General features: G+C 37.3%; 1 protein-coding gene across 1 annotated transcript in view; it reads left to right on the top strand.

The window, feature by feature from the left end:
* ERCC6L2 (ERCC excision repair 6 like 2) overlaps positions 1-15,268 on the top strand; it is a 42,779-nt gene that overhangs the window by 5,570 nt on the left and 21,941 nt on the right. Inside the window, 5 exon segments of the mRNA XM_015824900.2 lie at positions 156-275; positions 5,053-5,246; positions 6,444-6,605; positions 8,191-8,398; positions 13,234-13,374. Of these exon segments, the coding sequence (XP_015680386.2) occupies positions 156-275; positions 5,053-5,246; positions 6,444-6,605; positions 8,191-8,398; positions 13,234-13,374 (825 nt within the window).

The raw sequence follows: 15,268 nt of genomic DNA, 5'->3' as shown, positions 1-15,268 counted from the left end.
TGATTGATGCAATTATATCCTTTTACCATTATGCCCATTATTAAAATCCCACTAGTTTGTATTCTTGATATCTGTGGATTTAAAAATAGTTACATCCTCTTACTTTCATTGCCTCTTTCTGTTTTCTTTGAACATTTCCACTGTGCTTTTCCCAGGTTATTTCATTTCTGGCTGCAGTGCTAAAGAAAAAGGGAACACGGGCAGATATTGAAAATAATATGCCTGATTTTTTGCTACGAACGATGAGAAAAGAAATGTCATCTGTTCCAAAGAAAGTATGCTTTTAATTTAAATACATTTATATTTGAGTGTCTTGAAAATGGAGTATAATTAATCTTTAACTGGAAAATGAATGAGCTGAGCAAAATAAAAGATGATTTGTAGAGAGGAATCTCTAATCACTGGGCTTCTACAATCTAGATGTAGATGCAAAAGTTTGATTTGTCCTTTATAATAATTTGAAATAGAAATCTCTTTGTAGGAATGATTAAATTTGCTTGGAAAATAGTGTATATTTCTAGTAAGACTTGAAGAGCATCTAATGGAATTCACCAGTTGGGTTGAATGGATGTTCTTGCACTGTGCTTTCACTTCAGGTGGGGAGTTACTGGCTATGTCACTTTCAAGTTCTTACTTTCTAGCCTACCTGTATCCTAACTCTTTTCTAAGCTGAGTGGATACTGATTAGGGACTGCATGTAATGCTTTCTTCTTTGAAAGTTTTTTTTTTCCCAGTAGAAAAAGACAAATACTAAGAGATAAAAATGTCAGGCATGAAAGACCGTGTGGTCCACACATGAAGGTTCAATTAAACTGTTTTATTGGTAAAAACCTTATTCATGGGAATCTTCTCAACTAACATTTAACATCTGCTCAGAGTTAGATAAGGAACAGCTTAATTCTAGGGAATTTGGACTAAGACTGCTTGTGGATATGTAGGGATTCTAGGCCAGTGATGGCGAACCTTTTAGAGACCGAGTGCCCAAACTGCAACCCAAAACCCACTTATGCATCATTGAGTGCCGGGTGGGTGTGGCCCATTGGCTGGGCGTGGCCCATTGGCTGGGCGTGGCTGCAGTGGTAACGGCAGACTGGGTGGGACTAAAAAGTTCAATCAATCAATTCCAACTTTGCAAGATCTTTTTTTTTTCCCTGGGAAGTTGAAATTGACTGATTGATTGAACCTTTTTTTTTTTTTGCATACGGCGGCGGCCTAAAGCGAAAAGGTTTTATAAAACCCAGCTGAAGGCCTAGGACTGGGGCGATGGCGCACGTGCCCACAGAGAGGGCTCTGAGTGCCACCTCTGGCACCCGTGCCATAGGTTTGCCACCACTGTTCTAGGCTTATACCTCTTTTAAACCCATTCCCAGGTTCTGCCACTCCTTCCCCTACAAAAAAATTAATCATTGATAGAAACAAAAACAAGAAAATAAACATTGTGTGCCTGCATAAGCAAACATAAGGCAAAACTGATTGATTGATTGATTGATTGATTGATTGATTAAATTCATATGCTGCCTGATTCCCAGCGACTATGGCAGTTGAAATAAAAATACTAAACATCTACATTCAATATTTATTTTCAGATTACATTAATAAATGTAATGTATTAGGAAAAGTTTTGCTAATATATTAAATAAATGACAACTAAATTTGAATACATTTAGTGTTTATTATAAATTTTTAAAGCTCTGTGTTGCATTAATTGTTCATCTAAAGCAGTGTTTCAGATTTTTAAATACTACTGAAAGATATTTTAGTTTTCTAGTATTCCAAACCTGACAGCTAATTTAAGGAATTGAATTGAATCTTACATTGCATAAATGTATTCATTTATACAGTTATAACAATAGGAGTCAATATACTGTAAGAGATTGATGATTTGTTTCAGTTCCTTCAGAATTTTTCAACCAAAGACCTGGCTAATTGGGCATTTCCAGGAAGTCAATCTCTGCCCATTATTTATCACTATTGGTACTAGTGTGTAAAGCCCTTTGAAACAAGCTGTTTTGATAATTGGATTTCCCTATTTTGTGTATAAAATGCCCAAGCCCAAATATGAAACAGCTGTTTCAAGCATTTTAGAAGTGTTTTGTGCTTGAAAGATAGTGTAGTTAATTCAAGTTCAAAATACTTTCGATATGTTTCAAAGCATTGCTAATATCCCCAAATATTTGAATACCACTATTTGCAACTGTACACAACATGACATGGAAGCTTTAAAATGTATATGGTACAATTTTGTATAATAAAATGCTGCCTAGGATTTATCTTCATGATTTTCTTTTTCATAGTATTTCTATTAAAGATTACAATTTACAGCAATAAAAATTAAAACTAAAAGAAAAAAGTACAAAAAAAGAGAAAGAAAAATTATAAAATAATTTGAGCTTTCTAAAATCAAAGTTTTGCGGGTAGTTCTTTACCCAAAATTATTGCTGCTATAATGCCCTTGTGATCATGAAAACAAAATGTGGGCGCTTGGCCATATAACTGATCATAGAGATGCTGCAATAGCTCCCTGGCCTATCCTTCCCCATTCCACCCCATTAGATTCCTTCGGCCTACTTCTCACTTGCCTAGGCCCCTTCAGGTAATGGGCCTGCTTCACACCCCACTGAGTCCCATACCTTGGGCCTACTTCCCACCTGACTGGGTCCCTGCAGGCCTTGGGCCTGCTTCCCATCCCATTGAGTCCCACATCCTTGGGCCTATTTTCCATTCAGCTGGTCCCTGCAAGCCTTGGGCCTGTTTCCCGCTCCTCTGATTGCCCCTTCTCCCCACTCTCACAGTTTGAGCCACTTAACTTTTTCCAAAGACCACTTTTGGTAAGAAGCAGCCAGTCCATTATGGAGACTGTGTGGTGGGTTCCAGAAGTGGGCATCAATTTAGGAAATTAGACTTAAATATAAGGCATTTCATTATTCTCAAGGTTTTGGCAACCCCTAGGTTCAATGGCTCTATGCAGAATAAATATACTGAGGATTCGTTTAACTGACATTAACTCTGGCCAATCTCTTTTCTTGTTTGATTCAAATTTTCTATTGTTTAGTTGTTTCTGTTCTCTTGAAACAGGGGAAATAATTAGCATCCTGACTTGCTGAGCTTGCTCATGCAAAAAGGGCTGCTCATACTTCAACCAGATACTGAGTTACTGTGGCAGAGTTCTGCCACTTTTGAGTGGATCCACTGTAGGCAGCAGTGGAAAGTGGAGCTGAAAGAAAAGCTAAATTTGGTTGTATTAAAATTAAAGTTAATAAGAATGTTCCTTACCTATCAATCATTATTCCTGTGTTGACCTATTCAAAATCATATTTCAATACTAATTTAGGGAAGGATCTGAACGCTGTTCCCAAGTATTCCAGGGACCATGTGTGACTCTGAGTTCCACATACCAGTAGTGTAACTCTGTGCTATATAGGCACTAAACTGTTAAATTTTAAGGTTTCTGTTGGGGATTGATCTCCCCAGACTTTTTCAGTGTGAAAGCTAGTTGAATGGTTTTCATTTCTGTTTTTGTTTTCTTTCTCCCTTCCCCCTTTTTCTTGCACTGTACGTGGTTCTTCATTGTTTTTAATTTATTGGGGGGGGGATTGTGGTATTATATATTTTATAAACATTTCAAGATGCTTTTGTTTGAGAGGCAGAAGAAAAATAATAGCAATGAAATGTCTTTGTGTTCCATACAAATATTATTACAAAGCGTTCAATGCCAAACAGAGGCATTGTGTTTGAGACATTGTGGCAGATATTCTTAGGCACTGATCTAACAAGGATTCATAATAACTTCAATATAGATGCTAGTAACAAGGGCTGGCTTGAAACTTACGTGTTTGTGATTTTTTTTTTTGGGGGGGGGGAATTCCAATTGGTATTCATGTCTGATTTTCTCTCCAAAGTGCCTTCAAGAAATTGTTTTCTTGATAGATCTTCCCTGGTCTCTGCATGTTCCTCTCCTTAACTTAAGCAGCACAACATAAGAACATGCATTTGGTTCTATTTCTTTTATATTAAATTAAGTTAATTAAGTTTTATTAGTATAGGTGTTCCATATCTATGTAACCATTATTTCTATGTTGTCCTGTTCAAAATAATATTTCAGTAGCAATGTGGAGAAAGATTTGGAGATTGTTTTCAAAGTTTCTAGGGTCCACATGTGACCTTGTGACTTTTGGCTTATAATTTTTATTTCTGTTAGTAATAAAACCCAAAAGAATAATTCTGGGTTAAGTGTGGTCAGAAACATCTACAGATGCTATAATTATGAAAACTGCTTTCTGTTGATAGGATCATTACTTGCCAGTGATGCAGTGTAGGGCCAGCAGTAACTTAGTAAATCATCAGTTTCTAATGTTGACTGCCGAAATGTAGGAAAATGAATTGTGCATTTGTTGGGTTTAGCTCATGCTGGTAGGTGGCATGTAGCCTGTATTATTCAGGGCTGCCATAACACATACCCTGGATTCCATTTTCAAAAATATTCTTATATCTACATCTTAATAAAATACAGGTAGTCCTCGACTTATGACCACAATTGAGCCCAAAATTTCTGTTATTAAGTGAGACATTTATTAAGTGAATTTTGCCCCATTTTATGACCTTTCCTGCCACAGTTGTTAAGTGAATCAATGCAGTTGATCAGTTACTAACCTGGTTGTTAAGTGAATCTGGCTACCCCATTTACTTTGCTTGTCAGAAGGTCACAAAAAATTAATCACATGACCCTGGGACACAGCAATGGTCATAAATATAAACCAGTTGCCAAGCGTCTGAATTTTGATCACATGATCTTGGGGATGCTGCAAAAATTGTAACTCTAAAAAATGGTCATAAGTCACTTTTTCCACTGTCGTCGTAACTTTGAATCGTCACTAAATGAACTGTAGTAAGCCGAGAACTACCTGTGTGCTACTTTTTTTCTAATTTATCTCTCAACTTTCTTTGTTGCAACAATTGAAAACTATTTCATTTGAAAATCGTTAACAGTGTGAAAATTTTGCATTCTGGGTACATTTGTGTTGTTCATCAGCAGTATTGTATGTTCTGTTTCAGATTTTCTTGATTGTGGCACCTCTTTCTGTGCTCTATAATTGGAAAGAAGAATTAGATGTCTGGGGGTACTTCAAGGTTATAGTTCTGCATGGCAACAGAAAAGAGCATGAGTTAAATCGAATCAAGCAAGGAAAATGTGAAATTGTGCTAACAACCTCTGAAGCACTTCGTCTTTATTTGAATGAGCTTAACAGGTAACTACATTCTGTGATGACTGCTACTGAATATGAAGCATTTTTTTATATAAATTGGGGCTATAAATCCTTGAAATAGCTAGAGATAAAGGAAAAGGTATTTAAGGAATATAATCCTGGCTACACAATGCGTCTGTTGAAATCTATGTGACTTAAACACATGCAGACAAATGAAAATGAGTCCCAGAGTCTTTCCTCATTCTCTCCTCCATACTCCTTAGCTCCATTTTTCTTAAATGGATTCAGACAATGGATTCTGTCCTGTTGCAACGTGGGGCTTTCTTCAACTTCACCCTGAAAGTTAGAAATGTCAACAGATTTAAAATAAGACAGAATACATGGGCAAACTCTTGTAAAAAAACATGGTCCCCAAAAGCCTACATGGATCATGGATCAATAATACTGTGAGGCAATGGATGCATTTGCAATGCAATCTCGTAATGGGGGCTTTGGTAATCACCAAATGCTGCCAATAAAGAATGCCCTTTAGTAGAAGGCAGAGTTGAGAGTTTGCTTTCCAGTCCTCTTTTAGTGACCTATATTTGTCTGTATTTTCATTTTAGCAGCTGGGCATCCTTTCAAATAAAGCCCTATTTTTCTTCTTAAAAATTGCTTATAGAATACCTGTGGGCCTTTAAGCCTTAATTATAAACAAAGATATGGTTATCAGCATAAACTTTTAAATGTGCTGTACTCTTTAAAATAGAGAAATGAAATATTTATATGAGAGCCACTATGGTGTAGTGATTAAGTGCTATACTAGCAGCAGAAAGATCCAGTTTGTAATCTTTCTTTAGATCAGGGGTGTCAAACTGCCGGCCCGTGGGCCGGATGCATCACGCGGAAGCCGCACCCATCCCATTGCCGGCAATGGCAAAACAGTCCTGATACATCGCACGAAGTCACGTGACGTCGCGTGTTTGACATGTCTGCTTTAGATAGAGAAACTGGATGGCTGGCATTAAGACCGTCATTCAGCCATAGATTAGAAAAGTGAAAACTTATCTATCACCCTCCACTGGTTCAGTGTATTAGATTATGGTCCCTAATCTTCAGCAAACAATTCCAACTATTAATATATATGGAGGAATAGGATGAGTTCATTATGAGAAAATTAGTACTGTACTAGCTCATTAAGACAACTGGAACTGAGGGAGAGACTTTAGAAAAACTTTTACCAATCCTTATGTTTCATAGCTTACACTGGTCAGCTGTCATTGTAGATGAAGTACATAGAATCAAGAATCCAAAATCTCAGATTACTCAGACAATGAAGGCTCTAACGTGTAAAGTTCGGTTGGGACTTACTGGGACAATTTTACAGAATAACATGAAAGAGCTTTGGTGTGTTATGGACTGGTAAGTGAAATAAAATTTAATATTACAAGCACAGATGGAGTGTTTATAATCCTTTTTTCCCTTGTTTATCTCTATGCACATCAGAGTTCTCATGTATTACGCGCGCCTGGTATTCACATGTCTTACAGATGTCTTTTACAGAGAATTTTGGCAAACCAGCTATAGTTGTCTGTGCCAGGAATTTATAGAGCACATATTTCCCATTGTGTGAGTGTGTGTCATGGAACTGTAGAATACAAGCCATAATAAATGTGCATTTATTACTGTGTAATGTGTGAAATGATTTCTTCAGTGCCTCATGTCATTGGTTTTAGGCATTTATAAGCTGCTTAACGATACGAGGAAAGAGCAGTTTAGAAACCCAAATATATGCCTTCTTCTTTCTATTAGGGCAGGGGTAGGCAACCTTGGCTCTTTTATGACTCGTGGACTTCAACTCCCAGAATTCCTGAGCCAGTCATGCTGGCTCGGGAATTCTGGGAGTTGAAGCTCATGAGTCATAAAAGAGCCAAGGTTGCCTACCCCTGTATTAGGGTGTCCAGCACTTCAGATGTGATACAGAAAAGGTACTTCAGGGGATGTATAGGCACACATCGTGCACCTGTTGGAGTTTTGTGAAAAACGTGCATTTTTTCCCTGGGCTTGTACCGTAACTTGCTATCCCAGGAAAACAGAATTTTGAGTATCTATGTAGCTTTGTTAGTGTGGCATATATGTTTCTTAAGGCAGGGGTCCCCAATCTTTCAGGAGCATTGCAGCAGCCATAACTTTGAAACCAATAAAAGAGAATATTTTTAGCTGAGGGTTAAAATGAGGGGTCCTTAGTACTCTCTGAGCTTAATATTTTTCTTGCAGACATTTCTGCAAGAAACATCTGCCAAACTAGGTGACATCATCAGTGCTAGTACTTACCCGGTGCTCAGAGGCTTTCTGTCTGTCCAACACTGAAGATGGCTTTTCACATATTTACCATATGGCACATTCATACCTCATTTCAATTCAAAAACACAAGAGATAAAGATATAAAATGTGAAATATAAAATGTAGGATATTATAAACGTATATCTAGATCACAGATATAATTTTTTGCTTCATTTGTTGCGGCCAGGAAATCAGCGAAGTCTCCATTATAGGCTCCATTTTGGCACTTTGTCCTTATATATGGGATGGTTTGTTTTTCGGCCCCACAGTCACAACTCAATTCAGTCACAATTTTTGCCTCATTTATAAAGGCTTTCCACAAAATGCACGTGATGAAGCATAAGAATAAACCCCAAAATCACTCCAACAAATAATTAAAACTTGGTAAATCTTACGGCTGGTATGTGAAAGTTAATAGCTAATAACCACTCTAGATCTTTGACTCTAGAAGCCTGCTAAAATTAATATCCTGTATTAGTGCTTGATACACTAGAACAGGGGTTCTCAACCTTGGCAACGTTAAGACTTGTGGACTTCAACTCCCAGAATTCTTCAATCAGCTTTGCTGGCTGAGGAATTCTGGGAGTTGAAGTCCACAAGTCTTAACGTTGCCAAGGTTGAGGACCTCTGCGACTGGAAAACAACAATTTTCTCTTTCTCTTAGGGCTGTTCCTGGGCTCTTGGGTAGCGAAGCGAGTTTCAAGACAAAGATTTCTGATCCTGTAGAACTTGGCCAGCGGCACACTGCAACTAAGAGAGAGCTAGCCACAGGTCGAAAGGCAATGGCAAGGCTAGCTCAAAAAATGTCAGGCTATTTCTTAAGGCGTACAAAGGCTCTCATCAGTGACCAGTTGCCCAAGAAAGAAGACAGAGTGAGCACCATTTATTAACTTTGATTATTCCTGTTAGTGTGGATTTTGTACAATTTATATAGTAGATATATTAGAGTAACCTATGTATGGAACTGCCTGTATGTAGCTTTATACCAGGGGTAGTCAACCTTGGCTCTTTTATGACTCGTGGACTTCAACTCCCAGAATTCCTGAGCCAGCTAAGCTGGCTCAGGAATTCTGGGAATTGAAGTCCATGAGTCATAAAAGAGCCAAGGGTGACTACCCCTGCTTTATACCCTGGGGGCAAGTGGGGCTGGAAATCCGTGTCAGACTGTAACAGCACATGGGGGGGGGGGACTAGAAAAGGACCTTTTCCTTGATTGCTGATTTAATTAATAGCAATAATTGTGACGTTTATCATTAGCTTCAAGAAAAACTGGGTTATCCTTCCTCTCAAAGGCTATGAGCAACCTAGGAGCGTATCTGAATCAACTACAAGAGAGGCTTTTTACAAAGTTTTGGAAGCTGTGAATGACAGGGAAAAATCAAAATCATCTTGCTAGGTGCCTTTTTTGCACTTTTTATCCTTCAAGCCATTTCTTTCTAACATTTGGAGGAAGGGAGTTTTCCCTTACAGAGAATTCTGGAGGTTACTGTGTGGGGCTTTATTATATTTTCCTAAGCTCTTCATATGCACCAAGTGAATGTAAGATAAAACTCATTATTATCTTTTTTTTGGTGATGTTACCAGTAATATTCTTTGACTTGGAAGACAGAGATTTTTGAATCACTGAATGATAGATACTATCTCTGTGAAGGTAAAACTTTGAGTAGCAATAGCAATAGCACTCTCTAAGCGGTTTACAGAGTCAGCATATTGCCCCCAACTAACTGGGTCCTCATTTTACCGACCTCGGAAGGATGGAAGGCTGAGTCAACCTTGACCCAGTCAGGATCAAACTGCTGGCAGCCGTCAGTGAGCAGAAGCAGCCTGCGCCACCATAGCTCTTAAGGGAAACTAGAGAAGGGAACAGAAATGTTTGTGACATACATGACATATTGCTATATAATATTCTGGAGATAGAGGGCTGTAACTTTCCTCCCATTTAAAAAAAATCTGGATAGTACTTGCTAATCACTAACTATTTTTATGGAAAAGAGAGACACTTGTTTGTTGTTGTACAGAGAAAGACTAATGTCTGAGACATGGAGCCTTCTTTGTAATGAATTCAATTTTTGATGAATTAATGGATGCATCCATTTCTATGACAACTATGTGGAGGTGGGTTGCCATATCCTTCTTCCAAGATGTCTTTCCAACTTTTTATATAATCTACAGTGCTGGGATTTTCTGATATTTTCCCATCAAAGTACTAATCACATCCAACTCTGTTTTAGCTTTTACAAAATCGTTCATGGTCGGCTAGCTGATGCTATCTGTTCGATACAAATGTGTTATCAAACATTTTTTCCATAAGTGCATTTTCAACCTTGTAAGGATTTGGTCTGTGTTACAGGGATATCATTAAATGCTTGGTTATAAAAACAGAATTCCAAATACTTTTGTTTTGCAGAATCTGGGTGAATTATTAGCACCTACCTTTGCCCTGCATTGCTTTCACACAATGTTCACACAATTTCTTTGTTATATTAGATTTCTATAGTGTTATTGAAAATAATGAATGGAAGAAACTAGGTGAAAAGCAAATCACTCTTGACAGCTCCAGGCATTCTGAAAATTACCCAAGTAATTGTTGCAGTTATTGTCCCTGAAAATTCAGAGGGCATTGTTCTCCTCTTGATGACCTCTTTGAAGCAAGTAGGGATTTGGACTTACTTTGGTTCTTTTACATCTTGGGACATGAATCTTCCATTCCCGTTGCTCATTAAAATCAACTTGTCTCTCTTTTTCATGGAAGTTCATGTCTCAAAATAGCTATTGATTGGTGAGCTCAAAATCTGCTCCTATGGAATGCATTCTTGATTGTCTGAGCTCTTTAGAAAATACTAGCGTCTCAGTTTTCCTGGAGTTTCATCCTTATATACTTCTTTGGGAAAAAACTATATATTTGCCCTCTTGAATTTTTTGAATGTTTGCATATTTTTGTCTCTGAATGTTACACTTCATGTGGGTCTAGCAATGTGGCAGTATGAAAAAGTATTTGTCCTTTTAGATTCAGTAACTGGTTGCATCAGCTTTAGCTGCAGTACCCAAATGTTTTCTATAATTGATCATCAGGTTTTCACAACACTGTGTAGGAATTTTGGTTCATCTCTCCATGATCAAAGGCTTCAACTTATAACATCTTCTGTGGACTTTGAAACATTTATTTTTTCTTCATTTTATAGATCTGTTTAGATATTTAAAATCACTTTTTTGCTCTATGACACCCTAGTGGTTCAGCCTCAATTAATGGACTGATAGCCGGATATTTTCATGGAGGCTCTGATTAAGTGCAGATTTCTTGGTTCTTTGCAGTAGTCCAGAGTCCTGAGTCAGCAAAGCACCCCAAACCTTGGCAAACACTTCCATGCTGGAGAGTTAATATGAGGTTCTTATTGTGAAGTGCACAATAAGGTTTCCACCAGAAATGATGACATCCATAGAGCCTGAAAAATCCCATTTTTGAACACACTTCCAGAAGTCTATATGTGTGTGTCCCGGCTGCTTTTTTTTTGCAAAATAGAAATGAGCGCCAATGATCCCTTTAGTGAGGATTTCTATCTTGCAGTTCTGTATGGTTTATTGTTTCGATTGTGTATGTGTGATTATTTATTTATATTTCATATTTCTAAATCATCCATTTCCCTCAAAGAGGTGCTCTGGCAGCTATATAATATAACTGATAAATAAAAATGTATAAAATTAAAGTTCAAAATTAGGATTAAAAACTTTACAATTCTAGAATAATGACAATTAAACACCAAAGGGGGAAAAAGCCTATGATGGCCATTTGACATTGGAGTAAAACAGGCCGGGGAGCTCTCAAGGGATTAGTCGGGCCCATGGTTGCATGCAGGTCCCCCTGCACCCGCTCTCCCGGTCCCCCACCCTCAGGCAATGCCACAGAGCCAAGTTATGTTTGTTGAATTGTGTTGAATTGTTTCTATTCTTTATCGCAAGAAACTTATGTAATTTTTTAGGTGGGTGACTATAATAAATTTAATAAATTAAATTAATTAAATTAACTTTTGCTTTTCTTTGGGTGAACTCATGAACACTAACTATAGCCTAAGTCAGAAATTTATTTATTCAATTTGTATGAGTGTCCAGGTCAGACTAGTGACTTTTTTGTCTGGTTGATCCAACTAGTTTAGTATTGCTCTGAGAGGCAAAAAGCCTCCAAGTCCAGTCTTCTAACATTTTATAAGATCTGCAGTTATGTTAGTATCTTTACAAAACAATCATATTCCTATTCGTCCATCTATTCAATTTACTTATTGACGTAAAATATGAAATAAGCTATAGAATAATGCTCAGATTTTTTTTTCTATTGCTCAGATCATCTAAAATTCTTCTTTTCCAGTGAGTGAGACCTACCCAGAGTGCATCCAGATGGAATTTGGTAGTTAAATTTCTACAGTGGTGGACTGTCCAAAGTCATGAGCACTTTAAGCGAAATATCTGTTTTGATTTTGCTCTTTGTGGCAGTCCTTCTATTATTCAATGTAAGATGTGTCATTATGTGGAAGTAAAGGAAAGGACTTGGGGCTCTTTCATCTTTCAAGAAGATTCCAAATACAATTTATGCAGGCAGATTTTTGTGAAAGAACCAAAAGTATGGCTTGAAAAATAAGTGTTTGAAATAAACCCTTTGCTTTTCTTCTCTTTCCCACTAAATATTTCTGGAACATAACAATATTCTTATGAATGATTTTCATGCATAAACATTCATTTTCTATCCAATATGCATAGGTTGATGGAAGAAGCATAGATGCATGCATGTATAATATGTTCAGTATCTGTACAAACTCACGAATTAATTGAGGTTGCATACTTTTTGTGCCTCTTTTTTTTATAGTACAAAAGTTTATTGTGAATTGATAGATCCAAAACTGTGAGACTTTGTTTCCATTATGAAAGATGTATGTCTTTCAGTTATCCTGTCTGGAATGTTTTGATAAATGTAGAAATACATTCTAGAGAACACCCAATCACACATTTAATAAAGATACACATTTGTCTGCTGCTCTTTCTTCCTTGTTTATACCTGCCTTTCAGCTAAAGCTTGTAATAATGCAGTCTAAACTGTGTTTTCTAAAGAGAAGATTAACAGCAATGTCACTCTGTTGCCTTTAATCTAGAAGCTTTTATTTTATCCCATTCTCTTGATAATGTGAGTATATGTTCAAGATACCATTTGATTATTATAGCACAGCATGGTGCTGCTGCTTTGTGGGTGGCCTAAATGCAGGAGGGGTCTTAGAATATCTGTATCCTGCTGGTTGAGACCAAAAGATGTCATGGAGATGCCACCCATGGTCTTAAAGAGGAAGGATTAAGTATGTCATACCACTGTCCAAGAATCTCTCCCTCCTATATCAGCCATTCAGAATGTCAGTCTTAAAAATTGGCCGTTTTCTTTTATTCCTGCTGCCTGCATTAGTCTTTACAATAGTGCCAGGAAATGGCAAATAGATCTTTTAAGCAATTTAAGATGGTTGTCTTAGGGATTGAGAGTGATCCCAACAATTTATCTTTCACATTCTTAGCAGATTTTTTTCATTTGCATATAAAGGGCTTGTTGATCATAATCTTCGGAAAAAGAATCTTAAAGCCCACCTCTTCAGTTTGCAAGCTCAGTACATATTTTAGCTTGTGATATATTATTTGTGTTATTTTATTCCCCCTGTTTTGCATTTTATCTCGCCAGATGGTATATTGTTATTTGACAGAGTTCCAGAGAACAATTTATAAGACTGTATTGGAGACAGAAGATGTGCAACTAGTTCTGCGGGCACGTGAACCATGTAGCTGTAATAGTGGCCATAAAAGGAAGAATTGTTGCTACAAAGTAAGCATTATTTTTAAACTTAAGTATGTTTGAAGTAGAGTGACCATCCACAATAGTCCTTTGACCTACTCCATATCCAGCCTTTGTTTTTCCCCCCTCATAAATCTTAATGGGTCATAGAGTAGATGGATAATGACATCCTGTACTGTAGATAAAATAAATACAAACAAGCTAATTGGGGCGGCAGGCGGCAATTCCCAGGTCTGTGTAATGCTTCTAAATTTAATTTTTTAAAAATTAAAATAGCACTGATTTGAGTTACCAAAACAGAAGTTCAATCACTATTATAATTACAACAATGCTAAAAAGTCTCTATAAGAGCCAGTCTGGTGACTGGCTAAGACGTCAGGCTAGAAACTGGGAAATCAGGAGTTCTGGTCCTGCTTAGGCAAAAAGCCATCTGGGTGACCTTGGGCCAGTCACTTTCTTGAAGCCCTAGGAAGAAGACAATGGCAAACTGCTTCTGAAAAATCTTGCCAAGAAAACTGCAGGAATTTGTCCAGGCAGTCTCTGAGAATTGGACACAATTGAAAGGAAGGAAGAAAATATATATTGGGTGGGGACTAATTCATCTTTTGGTAAATAGATGTTTTGTGAACTGGATGCCAAATGTGTGTCTAATCATTCCTCTACTTTGAAATGGCCTCGTTGATTGCTATTGATTTACTTCAGGTTAAGCAGATGTAAATTATTTGAAAATGTTGTCTCAAAAGAAAAAAATAATCAAGGAAAGGCTTTGCGGTACACCTTTCCAAGCTATATTACTAAGATATAATAGAAACTGTTTTATTATTGCTCATCTCGTGTGATCCATAAAATGAATAAACTTAATTTTTGTCATGTTTACCTCACTGGATTTACCACAACATAAATGGTCAGTGAATCATCACCTAAAAATCAGCCAGGCATAGCCAGGAAAGTAGTTATTTGAGACAGTTGTTGATATCGTTGCTGGTCTACTGGAAAGCTATTGGATGAGATTTTTTTTTTTTTTGAGTTTCAGGTTAAATATGTTTCAGATACTCGAAGAAGAAGAATACTTTGAATTTTAAGCATGTGTTGTGGAATAAATTCCCAGGTGTTTTAAAGTTTATATCCTAACTTTATACAAAGTAAGCAAAGCTAACAATTCTGAAAGATGGGGCAAAATACACTGAAGATGAATTGCATAGGCTTCAAACGTAGCCTATGGAGAAGAGATAGAGGCAATATTTTTCCAGTGTCTGGAAGTTCAGGGGACTTGGCCCAGCCATCATTAACATGGAGGGGAAAATGAGCTAAAAAGTTACGGTATTCTAGATATTTTTTTGTGAATTTAGTTTTTGGATTTAAGCATCTGTATTGGCTGTTACGAAAGCCAGTTTGGTGTAGTTAAGCTAAAAACCAGGAAGCCATGAGTTCTAGGCCTGCCTAAGGCACAAAGCTATTTGAGTGTCCTTGGCCTAGTCACACTCTACAAATCCTAACAAGGAGTCCATGGCAAATCACTTCTGAAAATGTTGCCAAGAAAAATGCAGGGACTTAATCTAGGCAATTGCCAGAAGTTAACACTGATTTGAATGCATCCCTGCACATACACACACATACATTGTCTGTTATACTTTAAGTTATTTGTTCTAGCCATGAAAGTCATATTCCTATTCACACTTCAGCACTTAAAGAAAGGTGACATAAACTATTCTGTAGAGTAGACCATTCTCTTTCGTGAATTGATAAAACTGCATACTCCTTCATTTCCCATGCTCAGGAAAAGGGAACCATCATAGTTTAGTAGATGACTGGCATCAGGAAGCATGGACAGACTTCATAATAATTGGAGACATTGAAGCCCCAGAGACTGTGATAGCTGCTGCTTCTGCTGATAGGATTTACACGCCTAAGAACATACGGAACT

Source organism: Protobothrops mucrosquamatus, unplaced genomic scaffold (assembly GCF_001527695.2).
Source record: "Protobothrops mucrosquamatus isolate PMUCROS unplaced genomic scaffold, P.Mucros_1.0 scaffold2408, whole genome shotgun sequence".
In the NCBI taxonomy this organism is placed as follows: Eukaryota; Metazoa; Chordata; class Lepidosauria; order Squamata; family Viperidae; genus Protobothrops; species Protobothrops mucrosquamatus.
Note: the sequence above shows the minus strand (reverse complement) of the source record. Positions and strands in the feature narration are given on the sequence as shown.